This window comes from Vitis vinifera, chromosome 18 (assembly GCF_030704535.1).
Source record: "Vitis vinifera cultivar Pinot Noir 40024 chromosome 18, ASM3070453v1".
Lineage (NCBI taxonomy): Eukaryota > Viridiplantae > Streptophyta > Magnoliopsida > Vitales > Vitaceae > Vitis > Vitis vinifera.
Genome location: NC_081822.1, coordinates 23,824,216 through 23,843,169, shown reverse-complemented (window position 1 = coordinate 23,843,169; position 18,954 = coordinate 23,824,216). Strand labels below are relative to the sequence as shown.

Genomic DNA, 18,954 nt, shown 5'->3' with positions numbered 1-18,954 from the left:
AAATGTACTTAATTTATTTAATGACTTAAATTAAGTTATTAAGTTGACTTACCAAACACCCACTTAAATTGAGTTATTAAGTTGCTTTAAGTCATTAAATTGATCTACCAAATACTCTCTACATCTATATAGTAAGAGGGTGTTTGGTAAAACTTAATACTTATTACTTAATAAGTTAAGTTAAATTATACTTAAGTTGTTAACTTTAAAACTTATTACTCAAATTTTATTTTAAGTATTAATGTTGTTTGATAAAATTAATTTTAAATTTATTTTAAATCATCAAATTAATATATCTATTCTCATAAATTATAATTAGAGTTAAATGACGTGAAATAGTAAAAGAAAATCATGGAAGTAATTAGGCCAAAGGACGATTAAAAAAAAAAAGAGTATGAATTTAATAATAATTTAATTATTTTTACTTATTATTTAAAGTTGATTTTAACTTTAAGTCATATTATTAATTTATTTTACCGAACATATTTAATTTACTTAATAATTTAAATTAAGTTATTAAATGATTATAAGTTATTAAGTTGGTTTACCAAACACCGATATGGTCTATGATAATATACATTTTCTTAACTTAATTTCGATTATTTAAGTCAAGTCACCTGTGTCATAAACCTATTTTAGTTCAAATTCATTTTCACCGTTTAATGATACAATTGACCAGAGGTTGTATCATGTTGAGGTAAGAAATAATAAAAATTTACTCAATACGATTCGTTTAATAATCATGTCAATGATGTGATACAAATACAATTCGTTCTCAACTATCACAAATAATTTATGAAAACCATCCTAGTTGATTTAATTTCTAAATATGATTCTAACTTGTTCAACCATTTCAAAATTTGGAGTTTAAAAATACATTATTTTAAAATGATTTTTATAATTCTTAAATCTTAGTTTTAAAATTTTTATTATATAATTTTAATATTAATATATTTACAATATAAAAAATAAATTAATAATTATAATTTTAACTATAATATTTTTACCATATAAATAATTAAAATATTAATTTTACACAAAATAGACAGTGTTGGGGACTTTTCTAATTACCTAACATTTAAAAAAAAACGTGGATATTCGATCCATGCGGTAAATTTCAGAAAGTCATGGAAAATGTCTTGAGTAGACAAGAGGCCCGGTAAGCAGGTGAAAACATCTGAGGTAAGACCCGTCAGATTAGTCAAAGTAGCGTATATCTAGGGCACCCACTCGCTGATGGAGAGGCCTAGGGCAAGATTGGCTGAACGTGCGTAGCAGTCGATCTCTGATGCTCTGACTCTCACCGACGAATCTTTTTTTTATATGTATATACATCACCCAACGCTTTTATCACTTCCTACTCCCTCTCTCTCTCTCACCTTCCATCAGCCAAAGCTTTCTCCTTTTGTCTTCAGGTTTTTTCGCCTTCTTCTTTATCATTTCTCTAATATCAATTTACGTATTCGTTGATTTTTCTTGGTCCGTTTGGTTGGCAAGAAAAGGCTGCAAAAGTTGGAAACAGATTGGTTTTGGATTTCAAAAGGCTAGGGATTTTTTTCTGTTTGTTTTATTTTCGTCTGCTTCCTCGCCAACCGATAGAGGATTAGGGTTTTGAGATTGAAATACCTCCTACGGGCTGAGCTTCCTTGTTCCTTGTTTCTTTTTAGATTTGTCTGTCTGATCGTACTGGATTTAGGGTTTTGTTTTTCTTCGTATGTCTATGGAGTGATTGATAGATAGAGTTAAGTGGTAAGAATGGTTTCCGACTTCCGAGGCACTTAAAATTCTAGAAAAGCTTTCTTTCTTTCTTTCTTTTATTTTTTGAAATACTAAATTTTAATTCCTTCTCGTGTTGTTTTCGGTCAAATGTCTATCTTTTGGCTTTGGTTTTTCAAACACTGTAATGTGAAATGCTATGAACATGCTATCAGAATAAAGTATGATTGGGTTTCTAATCTAAATTTGTTTATGTTTTTCATACATTTGTATCTTTTTCTCTCAATTACGAAAATAGAAGGATTATTCATTGTTGGAGTTATTTAAAATGACGGAGCCTTCCAAAGTCATTCATGTTCGTAATGTGGGGCATGAAATATCAGAGGTATGTTATTCTTTCAAATCAAATGATCTCTATATTTATATATGCTTGGAATCATTTCCATATGTTGAACATTTCTCAGTAGCATACACTCATATCTAGTGGTTTCTTCTTCTCGTTCTTGTTCTATTTTCATTTAGACTTATGATTTATTTAAAGCCAGATAATCTCCAAATTCACGTCTCCTTAAAGTAGCAATGTTTTAATTGGTGCGTCAATCACTATTATTAAACAGTTTGGGACAAAATTATGGAGCCCTGGTAAAAAGGGAAAAAGCTCCAAAGGGGATGCCTCCAAAAAACATCACCCCTTCTACTATATTTTCCCATGCAGAACAGCTCTACCAACTTCCTTTTTTAATTTTTCCGCTAGGATATAAAATTGCAAGCTGAAGATGCGTAAAAACATGGCTCTCAGTTGCTGCAAGATATATTTTTTGGGATCTAATGATTGAGCATTTTGTAAAAAGGCGAGAATTGTGGGAGAGAGTATTTATCCAAGGGAACAGGAGTTACCTCCAAACTTAGTACACTTTCAAGCTTGGTTGTCTACTTATGTCCTCATTGGTGATTCTGGTTAGTTCATTCAATGTCAGAAGCTACAGAGAGACTTTCTACAGGTTGGAGGGAAGGTAGGATAGGGAATTTCTCATATGATGAATTTTGTAACCTTTATTGTCCAGAAAGGTGGGTGAGCTGGGATTAGAAACTTGGTGGCCCTTAATAAATCTTGTTGGGTAAGGGACTGGAAGTTTTTGAATGTAAGAGATAAGCTTTGGAAGAAAGCTCTGGAGGGAAAGTTCAGGAACTGGGGAGGGATGGTGTTCCAGGGACAGTACAGTTTGTTTTGGGGAGAAGTCTCTTGAAATGATATGAGGAAGGGTTGGGATCTTTTCCAGGTCTTGACTTATCTATCTGTGGGGAATGAGCATAGGATGAACTTCTGACTTGATCTTTGGCGTGGTATCTGACTTATTTTATTTTGCTGTCGACAAAGGAATGTGAATAGCTGATCATTGGTGTTTGGAAGGTGGTTTTGGGAGGGTTGGAATCTTTTCCAGGTTTTGAGTTGTCTTCTCATTTGGCAAAGGACAACTTCTGACTAGATGTTTGGAGTGGACAGGTGAGTTTGAAGTTCGTGTTCTGACTTATTTTACTCTGGTTGATGATAAAGAAGCGTGGATGGCTGAGTTGGAAGGTGATTTAGGCACTGGAATTAATAGTTAACCGAAGCTTCTGTAATTGTGTGTTGGAGGGGATGGGAGTTTTATGGCCTAACATCTGGTAGCAAAATCATCAAGTAGTTGAGAGAGGGTGTGTTGATTTATAAATCTTCAAGCAAGTTTTCTTGGTCAAATACTTCTTTATGGTACTTCCTTTATGACCTAACTTTTCCTATTGGATCTCGGTTGCTTGGGTTTTTTCTTGTGCTATCCAAGATTGACATTTTTCTTGTGTGGGAAGCTTCTTGGAAAAAAATTCTCATCATAGTGCAGCTGGTGCAAAGGAGTTGTACCCTTGTGAACTAGTGTTATATATGCAAATGGTATTTGGTGTTGGTGAAGCATGTTTGTTATCATTGTTTTGTAGTGCGAGACTTGTGGGCATTAGTGTACTCTTTATTTTGCCCATAAAAAAAAAAAAGACTTGTGGGCATTAGTGTTCTCTTTATTTGGTGTTGATTAGGCTTTGTGGCCTTCATCCAAAAGTACTCTTATTTTTCTTGGTCTGATATGTATGTGATGAAGAAAAGGAAAGTTCAAAGGTGTACACGGCTATAATTTTTTTTGTTGCATCTGGAAGAGAAGATATTGAAGAATTGTTAAAGGGTTGGATCTGTCACTGGAGAAGCTTAAATAGTACTTCAAGTCATTTAATTTGTTGGCCAAGTGGCCCATCTTTAATGGCTCATGCTTGTCAAATTTGCATTGCATAGTTATCTTCACACTCTGTGTTGTTTTCCATGTTGCCACATTTTATTTGGTTATTGCCATGGATTACTTGGTTATTTTTGCATGTCATAATGAACATTGTTGGGCCACATGTTCCTTCTTAGCTGACATGTTTATCATATCTTGACTGAGCATCAGCCAGTTCAGGAGGCTGAATCACTTGTTTAACTGTCAGATTAATGGATTGCTAAATATTAAATATAATGAGAGAAAACAATTGAACAAAATTGATTAGCTTTTCTGTGTTTTGAGTCTGCGTAGGCCTATCCATGTCCTTAGTCAAACCATGACCAGCATTACCAAATATTTGACTTAGAAACTATAGTGCTTGGAGAAGGTCTTCAGAAACAAGAACATGCTATGAGACGTCTAGGTTTGATCATAGTAAAATATGAATGATTGTACCTACATTCCCTATTGGTGATAAAAATAGCTTGCATGTTTAATTCACGATTAAAGCAGTGCAGTAAGTGGCTAGTAGACCACTGTAGTAATAAAGGGATTCTTTAATTTCAAACAAGTGGCTCAAATGTATGAGAAGCAAAAGAATCCTATTCATGTAGTGTAGTAGGTGCTGTCCTGTGTAAGGGTCTCACATCATGAAAGAATTTTTTTTTAACGATTTCACTTGGTTGCATATTTTTGCTCCTTGATTCTATGTATTTATCTTTCTAATATACCTGTTATTTTTCCAGAATGATTTGCTTCAGCTGTTCCAACCATTTGGCGTCATTACTAAGCTTGTGATGCTTCGTGCAAAAAATCAGGTGTCCTTGTCATGTCCATATGGTAGAGGCAGCTGATCATGTCTGAATCTTCAGCCAAACTAATAATTTGATATATTTTGGCATGTCTTTCATGGTTGCAGGCTCTCCTCCAAATGCAAGATGTTCCCTCAGCTGCCAATGCAATGCAATTCTACACGAATGTTCAGCCAAGCATAAGGTTTGTGCTTTGTGATACAAAGTATTGTTTACTTTTCTCCTCAGGGATCACAGTGTGGTTCCTCTTCTAATGATTTTGTGTGGGTTTGCACAACTATCATTTTGATGTTCCTACCCATTTCTTATTTATTCTCCAAGTTCTAATTTGTGGTTTAAATCTTTTTTTGATCCACAGGGGGAGGAACGTCTATGTTCAGTTCTCATCACATCAAGAACTAACAACAGTGGATCAGAATGCTCAAGGACGAGGAGATGAGGTTAGTGTCTAGTTTGATATTAATGAAATAGGCTGCTATTTATTTGTAGTGTTTATGGTAAACCGGATGAAATTGGCTGCTATTCTTCTTTAGTTCTTATACTTGTCTTGACCCAGGATATCAAGCTTATTTTCTGTTCTCATGCTGTATGCAGAATGCACTTAATGACATTGGACAGAAAGCTAATAAATAGTTATGGGACATCTGCACCCTTTAGGTTGTATGAATTGATCTATTTAGTGAGGAAGCACTTATTTCAGTGATGTTGAAGGTGGTTGCTTGGACCACCTAAGCATTTAGGGGTATTCATGCATTTGTGGATTCTTTTTGACCTCCTAGGCAAGGCCACTTCATTTGGGTGGAACCCAGGTAGTCGCTTGGCATCAAGACATTAGGCAATGAGGCAATCACATTCAAGTAAAGTTCTTTTTTAAATTTAATAAAAGCCCTGAATTTAACAAGTGCTAAAGGTTTTAGCAGAGGGTTTTTTTTTTTTTTTTTACTCCATCAAAAGGCTTATGTACTGAATAAATAAGAAGTGAAAATACCCTGCCAATCATCATTGTTTTCAACAGCAGGGATTTTGCTTGTAGGAGCCATTTCTTGTTTGAATTGCTCCCTGGGGATCGTTTTTTTTCTTATTCTTCTTCTTCTTCTTCCTTTTACTTTCCTATTCCATTTTGTCTGATCTCTGCTTCTTTATTGTTTTATTTGACCTCTCTCTCTTAAATCATTTTTGGAAATCCAAAACCTCTTGTCTCAGAGCTGTGTTAGGTTTTGATTCCTGGAATCAAAGTTCTCCTGGAAGCAAAGTTCTTTTCCTTTTTCTTTTTCAGTCTATTTCAAAATGTAAAAGGCGAACAATTCTGAAACTCATCAAGGGAAAACAAGTTTTGTGTTTTTTTAAAGACTATTTTAATTCATTTTTTTGTCAAAAATTTTTGATTCAACTTCTCCTGGTGCATTTTATATGTGATTTGAAATTGTGTATATGCTATTTGATTTGTAGATCACATCTATCATGTATAATTATATTCCTTAATATATTGTTCTAGAGTGATAATGGCATTGATGTGGTTTATCAATTTAGTCTTCATGTAGGTTTTGATGATTTGAATTTCTCATGATGTTTAGAGATACTCTAGAATGTTGATTTTCTGTTTTTTTTTTTTTTTTTCAATAGGCAAATAGAAAATCTATTAATAGAATAGTGCCTAACAAAGAGAGGTGCAACAATGTACACCGGAACATGTTGATTTTCTTGTTTTGTTCTATTTTGATGTTGGGATATGGACAAAGGTTTCCCATCAATGTGGATATCTTTTATTATCTTTGGGGGTGAATAAATAATGGTCTGAATGATTTGTTATTGCTATTTGATGCTTTTACCAATTATTATCGTTGCTATTATTATTATTTTTATTGCTACTCTGCTACTAATTTTTTTATCATTTGCACTTGTCAACATATAAAACAAGAAGTTTTGATGAAATAGTTATGATGTCCATATTGTTTAAGTTCTTCTAATGTGTTAGGAAGTGGTTTAATAATTTATCACCTGGCTTCACTCAAATCAATTGCTTCTTTGCCTTTTGTCATCTTTGCAGCACCTTTAGCCTTTGATAACACTAATTTAGTTATTTATAAAATAGTGATAGAGACTTGTTCAATGAAACTGTTCTTGCTTTTATTGGTGTGTGGACAACTGATTATAGCTCATCTGGCTTGATATCAAATTACAAATCTCTTTTGGATTATATGTCAAAGTTGAGCCTTTTGGATTTTGTACCTTCATGTTGCCATTGACTTATTGGGGTTGTCATTGAAATCAGATGACATGAATGCAAATATGAATTTCATATATTAAATACTTTGTTGGTGTGATATTGCTGCCATGCCAGCTCCAAGTGTGTTGGGTGCTGCTTGTGAAGGAATATTCCAGGAAAATTGTATATTTTGTTGTATTAACCTTTTCGTTTTCCTTGATATGCCTGCATCATTGAAAAGGAACAAGACATTACTTTATTCTATTCTTAGATGTGCACATCATACACCTGTGTTTCTTGTAGATCTTGCAGTGCTGAATCACATGAAGCATAGTTGGTACAATCTACATGGAGAGTTTTCTCTTGGTTCGTTTATTAATTGTCATGACTAAACTCTGCAGTCTGAGTATGTTTCTAGTTTTTTCCCACATTAAGTTTAGCTGAAGTCTTTTGTTGGGCCATCTATTGTTAAGATGTCGGGGAGATAGGTAGAGAGAACAGGGTTCAGTTCCTTTTAACACTGAATCTCGGGCTGTACATTGTTGGACGATAAATATCATATGGATTGACTGGTAATTGATTAGCAATGTTGCACCTGACTCAACAGGCATACAAAATTATCCATACAATCAGTTCTTTATAATTTTCTGCTCTTTCACACATAACTTTCTTACATTCTATTACTCTTTTTATTTTGTTGTTTTTAAGCTCTTTGTGAGTGTTAGTGGGTAAATATTACTTAATATGATCTCTTAGTTTTCAATAGTTCTTTCTCCTTTTCTCTATCTGTTCTTCTCTATTTATTCTCTTCTCTCTCTCCTGTCTCTATGCCGGTCTACCGTCGGGCACTCTCTGGACACACAGCCTAATCGAATTCTCTTAGTTACAATTCATCACCTGCTATACCCTATAACAGTGGAGGTGCTGCATCAAGTGTTTTCTCCTCATGGTTTTGTGGAGAAGATTGTCACGTTTCAGAAGTCAGCTGGTCAGCTTCTTCAAGTTTTCTCTCTTTATCTCTCTTGTGCTGTCTCTCTATCTCTTAATTCTTAATTCTCCTTTCAACTCTTGAGGACTAGCTGGATGGTTTTAGTGTTTTCTTTATTGGAAATATCCTTTAAAATTCAATTTCTTTAACCTGTGTTACTGGGCATGCTGATTAATAATTTTTGAGATGTGAAATGTGTATTACACTTCAAACTGCAATTATAGTGCTCTTGTAAGTTGTCCACAAATGTTTTTCTCTTGCTTTTAGTTCTATTCATCCACTGTATGCAAACTTTGTAGGTTTTCAAGCCCTTATCCAGTATCAATCACGCCAGAGTGCAGTTGCAGCAAGGAATTCTCTTCAGGTATGTGGTCAATTTTGTAGTCAACAATTTACTTTGAAGTGGAGCTGTTTTAAATTCTGATGGATAACTCATTTGGATCTAAAGAAGTTTGATCCTTGGCTTCTTCTTTATAGGGACGCAATATCTATGATGGTTGCTGTCAGCTTGACATTCAATTTTCAAAGTAGGTTTCTAACATTTCTGTAATTTTATTGTCTGATGTTAACTTTTTTTTTTTCCCTCCTTGATAGGAGTGTCTCATGTTATGTTTGTACTCTCCATGTGAGCAAGCATGTGGATATGATGCATATAAGCATTTCTTTCCCACTTTTTTTTCCTACAATATGATGGATTGTATATTTATTCTTTGTATTGGAAATGCAGCCTTGATGAGTTACAAGTGAACTACAATAATGAGCGCTCTAGGTGAGTTGTTGCTTCATTCACTCTGCACTTTGTATAGCTTTAGATGGGGTCAGTTGTGAATATCTCCTTTTGACCTAATCTTGACTATGCTGTTGAATTAATTCTCTTTATGTTGATAGGGACTTCACAAATCCATCTCTGCCTTCAGAGCAGAAAGGCAGATCTTCACAGGTATTTTCTGTTGCCTTATGTTATTTCCCTTGAATTTATGTGCATGATATTTTATGCCCAGTTCTTTGCTTTTTGGCATCAAACTTATCTGTACCAATGGTGCAACAGTCTGGTTATGGTGATGCAGGAGGTATGTATGCCCTTCAACCAGGAGCCAGGACAGGTGATTAATTTGGCATTGGTGTATTAACTTTTGCTCTGTTTACCTATACACCTCTTAGCTGTTCACTTGCTAACTGATGCCCAAATTTCATTTTCTGTATTTCAGTTGGATTTCCACAGGTGGGTGTTGCTCATGTGATGTTACGGATCATCTCTGGATATTTCTTTCTGAGCTGGGGAATTTTGTTCTGTTTACGTTTTAACAGGAATAGTTGGGATGCATATGGGTTGACGACTCTTCCTTACTCTACTCATTGTTTAAATGTGATGTACATGTGCTGTGGTTGGTAATTTTGTACCAACGCTTCTCAAAGCCCCACCTTGTAGATGTCCTGGCCTGATGTGGCATTCCCCATCAAATCTATTGCACTTGTGGAGGTCCTGGAAGATTTATTTGTTTTGTTTTTTGGATGGAAGGGAAGGCATTAGAGTGGGGTTTCAAGTCTTTGATTTGACATATAACATCATCCTGGAACATAAGACATTGCTAGGAAATAGCTCTAGGTGGGGCTTTTTGGAGGGGTGGCCGTGATAAGGATGTTTCTTTAGCTTTATATTCTTTTTCTTTGAAATTAGTTGTATATGAAATTTCTGGATTAAATTATATATTTAATTTTAGTTGTTTGATTTCTGTGGTATTGCTGTCCCAAGCATGACTTGGATATTTTTCTTTTTAAAATCTAGATGCCCAATGCGTCTGCCATTGCTGCTGCCTTTGGAGGAGGTTTGCCCCCTGGAATTAGTGGGACAAATGACAGGTGTACTGTCCTTGTCTCTAATCTAAATCCTGACGTATGACTTCTCTACTCACCCTTCTTCTTCTTCTTCTTCTTCTTCTTCTTTATTTATTTTTCCTATTTTATCTTTTGTATTAAAATTTTCTGTTGGCTCTTCTACCACTTATGTTTGGGAACTTTTTCTGTCATTTCAGAGAATAGATGAAGATAAGCTTTTCAACCTGTTCTCCATCTATGGAAACATTGTCAGAATTAAGCTGCTCCGCAATAAGCCAGATCATGCACTAGTCCAAATGGGTGATGGCTTCCAGGCCGAGTTGGCAGTACATTTTCTGAAGGTAGATAGTTTACCACCCCTTCAAGATACATTTCTGAGATTATAGTTGTGATTAAGATGTTTGATTTGTGGATATGATATGTCTGTTGAAAGAACAGATGATAATGTTGGATTTCTTGGCTTAGTTTTTTTAAAAATTGAATGACATGGCTGTCTCTTTATGTTGATTTGGTGATTATATCATCTGTCAGAAATCTAAAGGATCATTTTTCCCAATAAACCTTAACTACATCTCTTGTAACTTGAGCACTTCTGACTTCCCATTAGATCTTTGTGGATGATTCCAAAAGGATGAGGTTTTGAATATTTCATGTTTGTTGTGTTTGTTTGCTTTAACATTTATTGATGCAGATTTGGCCCTGATTTTGTTAGGCCATGGATGTGAATTAACTGATTGCAAATTTCAAACTATTTGTTCCCATTTGTTAAATTTTGGAACCTATTCTTTTATGTATGCCATCACTCGATCCATAATTTGTGTTCTCTTTGTATTGTGGTGAAGTTCTTTTTACTGGGAACTAAAATCCTTTCAAAATTGGGATGATAGGGAGCCATGCTATTTGGAAAGAGATTGGAGGTGAACTTCTCGAAGTATTCAAACATAACTACAGGTGCTGATACACACGAGTATATGAACTCAAGTCTTAACCGCTTCAACCGTAATGCTGCAAAGAATTACCGCTACTGCTGTTCCCCTACAAAGATGATCCATGTGTCCACTCTTAACCAGGACATCACGGAGGAGGAGATTGTGTCTCACCTGGAGGAACATGGCACCATTGTCAACACCAAGCTCTTTGAGATGAATGGGAAGAAGCAGGCTCTGGTGATGTTTGAAAATGAGGAGCAGGCAACTGAAGCTCTTGTATGCAAGCATGCCACCCCCCTTGGTGGATTAGCAATCCGCATTTCCTTTTCCCAGTTGCAGGGTATATAGGAAAGCCCTCACCATAAAGGGGTGGTGGGGGTTAAGGGCTAATAAACGTGAAGGATATTTATGTGCGGATTACATCTTCTATAACTTTCTCTTTCTTTTTCTTGTATTTGTGATTTAATTGCTTTTGTAGTGGTGGAATGCTCAGTTGGTTTTGTATTAATATAACATTTGCTCTCACCCTAGTTTCTCTAGGGTTTTCCAATGCTAGGACTTAGGAGCAATCTCTGTTGTAGGCAGATATGCTGGGCTTTTGAAAAGTACCAGGGAAATATAAGTGTAATATTCCCTTACGCGTGAGCCTGAGGGATCTCTTCCTTTTCCGCTTTCTTTTTCTGTATAGTTTTTACTTTTCCCAATTGAGGCTTATATTTTTTAATGTATCCAAATTGGTTATGGCCGACTGATTGATGAGTGTGCCAAGGTTACTTTGTTCTTAGTACATCGTTTTCCTCTTCTTTCTTCCTCTCATATCCTTGATTCTTCTGTCTTCTTCTCCTCTCTCTCCCTCCCTCCCACCCACGAAGTCTCAGAAATATTTATTGCAGAATCACTATTTAGGCAGAATTGTGACATTTTCATCACTCTCTTAGTTAAGTTTCTATTAGATTTATTGCAGAGTCGCTATGAATCAAGTGAAAGTGTTGTAACACTTGATCCTCCTCTCCTCCGCCTCTGAGTCGGTCTATATATATATATATATAATTTTTATTTTAAATAAATATTAAATATTAAAATGCAATATATTTTTTAATTTATTTTTTGATTCAAAAATAATCGTCCCAACTGGTTATCCATATCCTGTTTAGGAAACCAAAGTTAGCCTAAGGAGTGGTTAATGCGCCCAGAAGATGTATGTTTCAACGTCTAACCAAAATGAAGGTGGGTGAATTCTGAAACCTTATCAGATTCGTATCGTCAGAAAAAATAACTTCTTTCATTCTGGTTGTTTCGTTAATGGACGCAATGATTCGAATATCATCCCCATTCGCCATCTTCAACAAACCCCACGACTCTCCAACCTCCTTTTCCTTTTCTGTCCCCTTCTCTCTCAACAAAAACGTCGGCGGTTCAAGAAATTATCAAAAGCTGGGCAGTAGCAGAAGTAGCAGAAACGACGCCGTTTTCGACGAGGCGGCATTCGAGGCCGAGAGGCTCACCCTCGACGCCAGAGCTCGCGAATCCATGGCAGAGGCTTCCAAGAGGGAGACCGAAACGGACCCCAAAGCTTGGAAATGGGTTATCCGAAAGAGGGTTTGGGATTTCATGGAGACCCGCAACATTGCCCAAAATCCTCGCCCCGTTCACCACCGTATCCCCAATTTTGTTGGCGCTGCAGCTGCTGCTCAGAAAGTGAGTTTTTGCTTTTGCCGGTGCGTTTAGTTGCCCAGAATTTTATTTTTTGTCTAAAATGGAAAATGCTATTCAGTCACCCAGTGCATCAAATTTCTACGCTTTGTCCAAATATGGCGCACCGTTGTTAAATAGATTCATACGAATTTATAATATCCGTAGTGTTCAATGATTCCTATGGTTTTGTTTTCTTTTATTTATGGATGGAATATTGAAAATGTAATTAGAGCTATATGTCATATGGGTTCTGACAGTTGGGTGGGTTGGAAGCATTTGGGGTTGCCAAATGTGTGAAAGTTAATCCAGATTCGCCACAGAAGCAAGTGAGGTTCCTCACACTCTCTGGTTAGTTGCTGTATTTATTAGTTCAACTGTGAAATTCATCTTATTCAAGAAGTGCAATGTGCATCAAAGATTTCTTTCTTATAGCACCCAGCTTTATGACAACACATAGGCAGTGAGTTATTATTTAAGAATCTTATGTGCTGCCCTTTTTGAAATTTTCATGCTTTGGTTGTTTTCTTTAGTAACATAAAATGCATTAGAGGATGGTGGGAAGAAGGTGCAACCTAAATGCATGTGATCTGAAGCATACAAGTGCATGCAAAAGGGAACAAACAAGAAAAGGCCTAAAAGAGAGGCCTTGACAGATTCAGTTTGGTGGTTTTTCTCTACTATGATTTCACAGAATTTTGTTAACAAGCTTCCCACCTTGATTATGTGTAAAGTTGTGAGTGCCTTGGGAGTTCCCTTGAACATCAACTTAAGCAGAACTTGAGATGTAAGCCTTAAAGGACTTCCTACAAGTATCTCAATTGTGATGATGGATTTTGACCTTCAGATGTAATTTAAGTTATGATGGAATCACTCTATATATGTGGGAACTTTACACTCCAAACATAGCCTTTGCATGTACTAAAAAGGAACTGTTTTATTAAAATTAACATTATATGTTGGATATTTTTTCCTATTGTACCTAACTGAATTATGAACTTCTATCCCATAATTCAATTGTTATATAATAGATTATTATTGCTTTGGTTGTTAAAGACCTAGTTGTTTTTTCTACACCATTCTACTTTGAGTTATAGTTTGTTAGCAATGCATGCTATAGACTAAAGCTCCTATAGGATTAGGCTATTTCCTCAAAATGATTGTTGGCTAGGAAGAACACGGACATCATTTTTAATGGTTAACAGAATTCAAATTCCAAATAGTTGACATAAAGCATAGTGGATATTTTCTAACAGATTTGGAACCAGTATTAATCTGGGTTCAATTGAATTGGTTTTTTATGCATGCATTGGTGCTGTTTGCCTGTTATGTTTTGATTCATTGACAACTACTAGATTTTAGTTTTAATATTGATTTGTATGTATGCAGGTGGAAAAAAGCTATTAACTCCTCAGCCTCGTTTAAGGACGGGCTTTTTCTCTGTTCTGGAATCAAGCATGTTAACCCCTAGCACCATCAATGAGGCATGCACCTCTGTAGGTGTTGCTAAATATGGAAGGCCAATTGGATTAGATGAGCAGATCAAGGTGGACCTTATTGTCATAGGCTCAGTTGCCGTTGACCCAAAGACTGGTGCACGACTTGGCAAGGGTGAGGTAATAACTAATAACATATGATGCTTGTTGCTGTATTTTGAAGACTCTAGAATCTAGAGTGGTGGGAATAGCTGGTGAATGTTGTTTTGAAGTATTTGGAAACCTAGAATATGAATATGTTCTCATCTTTTATGAGAGAAGTAGCACTTTGTACTTCTTCCTAAGATTGAGTTGCTTATCTATAAATTATGTTCTCAGGAATGACTTGGTTACTCCTATGATATTTTGTATGCATTACATTTTGTTTCAGTTATTGTTATTATTATTCTTAGTAGTATTATGTTCTCAGGAATGACTTGGTTACTCCTATGATATTTTGTATGCATAACATTTTGTTTTAGTTATTGTTATTATTATTATTATTATTAGTATTAACATTATCTTTTTTCCTCGTTGCATATCAAATATTGCCTTATTGAACCTACTAATTATGTTGCATGGCAAGAAATGATTATCCAGCTCTGGTTCCCCCCTATGATCCATCTGTTTTTAATTTAGATTGTCACAGAACTTGTTTTTTTACCTGGGCACAATCAAATCTATCTTTGATAGATTTCCTCTTGTACTATCTTGACATCTACTTGTGTTGTTACTGCTTCTTAGAATGGTTTCACTTTACCCTGTTTTTAAGAATTTACTGGAATTTGTCATGTCTCTGCTTCAGGGGTTTGCAGAACTTGAATATGGGATGTTGCGGTACATGGGAGCCATAGATGACACTACTCCTATTGTCACCTCAGGTAAGTAGGTTTCTACAACTATTGTTGCTATGATTATCTGTTTCTTTTGGAGGGGATCCAGGTACTGTAACCCTTTGGCATTCATTCTCAGTATATCACTTCAACGCTGGTGGATTCTTATCTTATATTTGATTCACAATATTTTTAATTCAAAATGGAAGTTTTCATTTCAAAATGTTGTAAACCTGAGTATCTCAAGAAACTAGTCATCGTGCTATTTAGTTGCAGAGCTACTCTTTCATAAGTATCTTGACATGTGAATTTTGGATGACAGTAAATCATGAATGTGTTATTGAAGTAATCCCATGTCCTGTCAACAAGTGTATTTCAGATTTCTGAATCTCAGTATAACTGGAAAACTATTCTGACTGCAAATACAGTTGTCATCCCCACTTATTTATTTAGTGTATTCTCATGAGTTATATGGTACTGGATGATTACGACCTGGGAGGCTCTGTGTTTTATGTATTTTGAAAAGAATTGTGAGACTGGTGTGGCTTATAACACAAGAAAAATCAGACCTGGTAGTTGAGTAGTTCTTCCCAACTCATATATGTGGCCATCTGATTTGTTATCTTCCCCTCCCCCCACCCCCTCTTTTTCTTTTTTTCTAATTATCGCTTCATTATTTTGATTCTCTGATTTTGCAGTACATGATGAGCAATTGGTCGATGATATTCCTGTTGAGAAGCTGTTAATCCATGACGTGCCAGTTGATATTATATGCACCCCAACCCAAGTCATTTTTACCAACACCTCAATCCCAAAGCCTCAAGGTTCGTCAGGCAATTCTTCTTTTTCATTATCAGCATCATGACTCTGAGGAGCAGGATGTTCAGACAAACCTGATGCCCATGTGACCTTGAAACTGTCAAAGTGAACGAGGCAGTAAAAACTGTTTTGGTCGAGAGTTTGAAATAGTGTACCTTTTGTTATGTTTAGAAGATGACGTTACACCGAGTGAACCTTTCTTCATTGTGAGTGCAGGGATCTACTGGGACAAATTATCTCCTGAGAAGCTTGGTCAAATTCGAATACTCAGAGAACTCAAGAGTAGGATTGAAGGAGAAACCGGACAGAAGCTCCCCTGTGGTCCATCTGAGAAATTGCCACCTACAGCTAAGCGGAAGCGCTGATCTGTCTTATGTTTATTTTATACTTGAATGAAGACAGAAGCAAAGAACATTTATATAAATTACACCCATGATATGTATAACAAAGAAATAGTCCCCTTCCCAAATGGTTATGTATGTATTGGTTTGGGCTATAATGAGTGGAAAAATGTATGTCTTAGTAGTCCCCTTCCCAAATGGTTATGCATGTATTGGTTTGGGCTATGATGAGAGGAAAAATGTATGTCTTAGTTCTGGTTATGAACAGAAAATGGAAAAACATTCGCTAGAGAGAGGGCTTGAACCTCTGACCTTGTGGTTAACAGCCACACGCTCTAGCCAACTGAGCTACTCCAGCTGCTTGTTAAGATTAATAATCAGTTAAATTTAATCAAGTAAACTACCAAAAACTATGGATGACAATTTACTGAAACTCACTTTTACAATTTTTTACTCATGGTTCTAGTAGGTTGCTAGCCCTTAAACCCAGGCACATTCAAGAAAAATAAAAATAATTTTATTTTTATTTTTATTTATTTTTAATTAAAACCTTGCATATATTTTCAAAATTATACGATTTTTGTTTTTAACGTTATAATATGATTTAAAATGAAGGTATGTAATTTTTTAATTCTATTAAAAAAAATGAAGATATGAAATATTTTTATGTTTCTTGATTTTTTTTAAATTAAAATAAAAAAGTATAGTTACATTCTATTCTTGTTTACCAAATAAACAACATTGTTTTTATTTATTTATTTTTTGGCATTGAAAAATAATAACTATAAAGGTCATTAAAATTATTAAAAAATCATTTCATGCAAATAACATTTTTCCCTATATTTTCAATAAATATGTTATTAAATGATACCGATTATTATTCTGTCAAAAATTAAGAAGGTTAAGAAACAAATCAAATTTTCCTACATTCAAAGTTTTGTATTTCAATCATAATTAAATCAAATTAAGTTTCAATAATGAAATAAGATATGTCTAATAATTTAATTATATTTCTATATGTGATTGGAACAAGAAATGTATGGTAACTTAATTTATACTAATGTTTACAAAAATCATATGATTAGAAATTTGTTAGGATTGTAAATCTATTTACATAGAATTGGATTGCGAAGTATGAATCAATTTTATATAAAGATTAATAGGTTCTATCTAAGTTTATTCTTTATTCCTTTGGGTTCTCATAATTGGGAAGTCATCGTAGCTCTTATCTAAGTTTACTCTTTGTTCCTTTGGCTTCTCATTATTGGGAAGCTATTCTAAGTTCTATCTAAGTTTATTGTTTGTTCCTTTCGTTTTTCATTACTGGACCGTCATCCTAGGTTTATCTAAGTTTATTCTTTGTCCCATTGGTTTCTCATCATTGGGACACCATCGTAGGTTTCTATCCATGTTTATTCTTTGTACCTTCAATTTCTTACAATTGAGACATCATCCTAGGTTACGTTTATTATTTGTTCCTTTGGCTTCTCATTATTGAGACTTCATCTTAGGTTTTATCCATGCATGTTTATTCTTTGCTCTATTGGCCTCTCATCATTGGGTTGTCATCCTAGGTTCTAAGTTTATTCTTTAGTCTTATGATCACTCATCATTTGAGATGTCATCTTAGGTTCTAAGTTTATTTTTGGTTCCTTTGGACTCTAATAATTGAAATACCATCTTAGGTTCTATCTAAATTTATTCTTTGCTCCTTTGGTTTTTTATCATTGGGATGCCATCCTAGGTTATATCTAAACTTATTCTAAGTCCCAATTTTGTTAAATTGTTTTCTCTCATTATATTTAATATTTAGCAACCTATCAATCCGACAGTTAAGCAATAATGCACTTTTTCCCTTTAAAAGTCTCGTTCCATCCTAAGAGGGTTTCCTTGTCTTAGAAATAACCCATTGAACACCAAAAATGGAGAACACCGGTGTCTTAGTAATCTCACCTTGTAGTACTATTTAAGCTTCTCCAGTGACAGCTCCCAACCCTTTAACAATTCTTCAATATCTTCCCTTCCAGATGCAACAAAAAAAATATAGCCATGTACGCCTTTGAACTTTCCTTTTCATCACATACATATCATACCAAGAAAAATAAGAGTACTTTTGGATGAAGGCCACAAAGCCTAATCAACACCAAATAAAGAGTACACTAATGCCCACAAGTCTGGCATTACAACACAATGATAACGAATATGCTTCGCCAACACTATATACCATTTGCATAAATAACACTAGTTCACAAGGGTACACAACTCCTTTGCACCGGCTGGGCTATGATGAGAATCTTTTTCCAAGCAGCTTCCCACACAAGAAAAATGCCAATCTTGGATGACACAAGAAAAAACCCAAGCAACCGAGATCCAATATGAAAAGTTTGATCATAAAGGAAGTACCATAAATCAGTATTTGACCAAGAAAACTTGCTTTAAGATTTATAAATCAACACACCATCTCTCAACTACTTGACAATTTTGCTACTAGATGTTAGGCCATAAAACTCCCATCCCCTCCAACACACAATTGCAGAAGCTTCAGTTAACTATTAATCCAGTACCTAAATTGCCTTCCAAACTCCTATAATCAGCATCCACGCTTAAGTCAGAAGTAGTCCTTTGCCGCATGGGTGTACTCAAAACCTGGAAAAGACTCCGACCCTCCCAAAACCACCTTCCATGCTCATTCCCCATTGATAGATAAGTCAAGACCTGGAAAAGATCCCAACCCTTCCTCGTTTCATTTCAGGAGACTTCTCCCCAAAACAAACTGTACTGTCCCAGTATCACCATCCCTCCCCAGTTCCTGAACTTTCCCACCACAGCTTTCTTCCAAAAACTTCCAGTTCCTTACCCAACAAGATTTTATTAAGGGTCACCGAGTTTCTAATTCCCAGCTATCCCACCTTTCTGGACAATAAAGGTTACACAATTCATCATATGAGAGATTCCCTAACCTACCCTTCCCTCCAACCCGTAGAAAGTCTCCCTGTAGCTTCTCTGACATTGAATGAACTAACCA

The 18,954-nt window shown here is 35.3% G+C and overlaps 2 protein-coding genes and 1 non-coding gene across 6 annotated transcripts; 2 read left to right on the top strand and 1 right to left on the bottom strand.

Moving 5' to 3' along the window:
• The first annotated feature begins 1,246 nt into the window (after nucleotides 1–1,246).
• Nucleotides 1,247–11,556, top strand: LOC100243429 (polypyrimidine tract-binding protein homolog 3). Of its 4 annotated transcripts, none has more exons than XM_010666849.3 (15): nucleotides 1,247–1,415; nucleotides 2,015–2,101; nucleotides 4,745–4,816; nucleotides 4,918–4,994; nucleotides 5,169–5,250; nucleotides 7,881–8,004; nucleotides 8,304–8,368; nucleotides 8,482–8,531; nucleotides 8,732–8,773; nucleotides 8,893–8,944; nucleotides 9,053–9,107; nucleotides 9,213–9,226; nucleotides 9,791–9,898; nucleotides 10,038–10,181; nucleotides 10,728–11,556. In XM_010666849.3, the coding sequence occupies exons 2-15, from the start codon at nucleotides 2,045–2,047 to the stop codon at nucleotides 11,115–11,117; spliced, it is 1,332 nt and encodes a 443-aa protein (XP_010665151.1). In that variant the 5' UTR covers nucleotides 1,247–1,415; nucleotides 2,015–2,044; the 3' UTR covers nucleotides 11,118–11,556. The 4 variants fall into 4 exon arrangements, with proteins under 4 accessions (XP_010665151.1, XP_010665153.1, XP_010665152.1 ...); XM_010666851.3 differs by having other exon boundaries at nucleotides 1,254–1,749; XM_010666850.3 differs by having other exon boundaries at nucleotides 1,333–1,415; nucleotides 2,018–2,101.
• A 70-nt stretch (nucleotides 11,557–11,626) lies between these two features.
• On the top strand, nucleotides 11,627–16,154 carry LOC100248560 (5-formyltetrahydrofolate cyclo-ligase-like protein COG0212). The gene is made up of 6 exons (XM_002264565.4): nucleotides 11,627–12,467; nucleotides 12,722–12,812; nucleotides 13,851–14,077; nucleotides 14,742–14,817; nucleotides 15,468–15,593; nucleotides 15,805–16,154. Exons 1-6 carry the CDS (start codon nucleotides 12,072–12,074, stop codon nucleotides 15,951–15,953), a joined length of 1,065 nt encoding a protein of 354 aa, XP_002264601.1. The 5' UTR covers nucleotides 11,627–12,071; the 3' UTR covers nucleotides 15,954–16,154.
• A 59-nt stretch (nucleotides 16,155–16,213) lies between these two features.
• TRNAN-GUU (transfer RNA asparagine (anticodon GUU)) lies at nucleotides 16,214–16,287 on the bottom strand. Its single transcript has one exon. It is a non-coding gene; the product is annotated as a tRNA-Asn (tRNA).
• Nucleotides 16,288–18,954: the final 2,667 nt, after the last annotated feature.

Coding starts and splice junctions, on each gene's coding strand:
- LOC100243429 (XM_010666849.3), top strand. CDS start 2,045: ATGACGGAGCCTTCCAAAGTCATTCATGTTCGTAATGTGGGGCATGAA. Junction 4,995..5,168: donor AATGTTCAGCCAAGCATAAG/GTTTGTGCTTTG, acceptor TTTGATCCACAG/GGGGAGGAACGTCTATGTTC. Junction 8,369..8,481: donor CAGCAAGGAATTCTCTTCAG/GTATGTGGTCAA, acceptor TCTTCTTTATAG/GGACGCAATATCTATGATGG.
- LOC100248560 (XM_002264565.4), top strand. CDS start 12,072: ATGGACGCAATGATTCGAATATCATCCCCATTCGCCATCTTCAACAAA. Junction 12,813..13,850: donor GAGGTTCCTCACACTCTCTG/GTTAGTTGCTGT, acceptor GTATGTATGCAG/GTGGAAAAAAGCTATTAACT. Junction 14,818..15,467: donor TACTCCTATTGTCACCTCAG/GTAAGTAGGTTT, acceptor CTGATTTTGCAG/TACATGATGAGCAATTGGTC.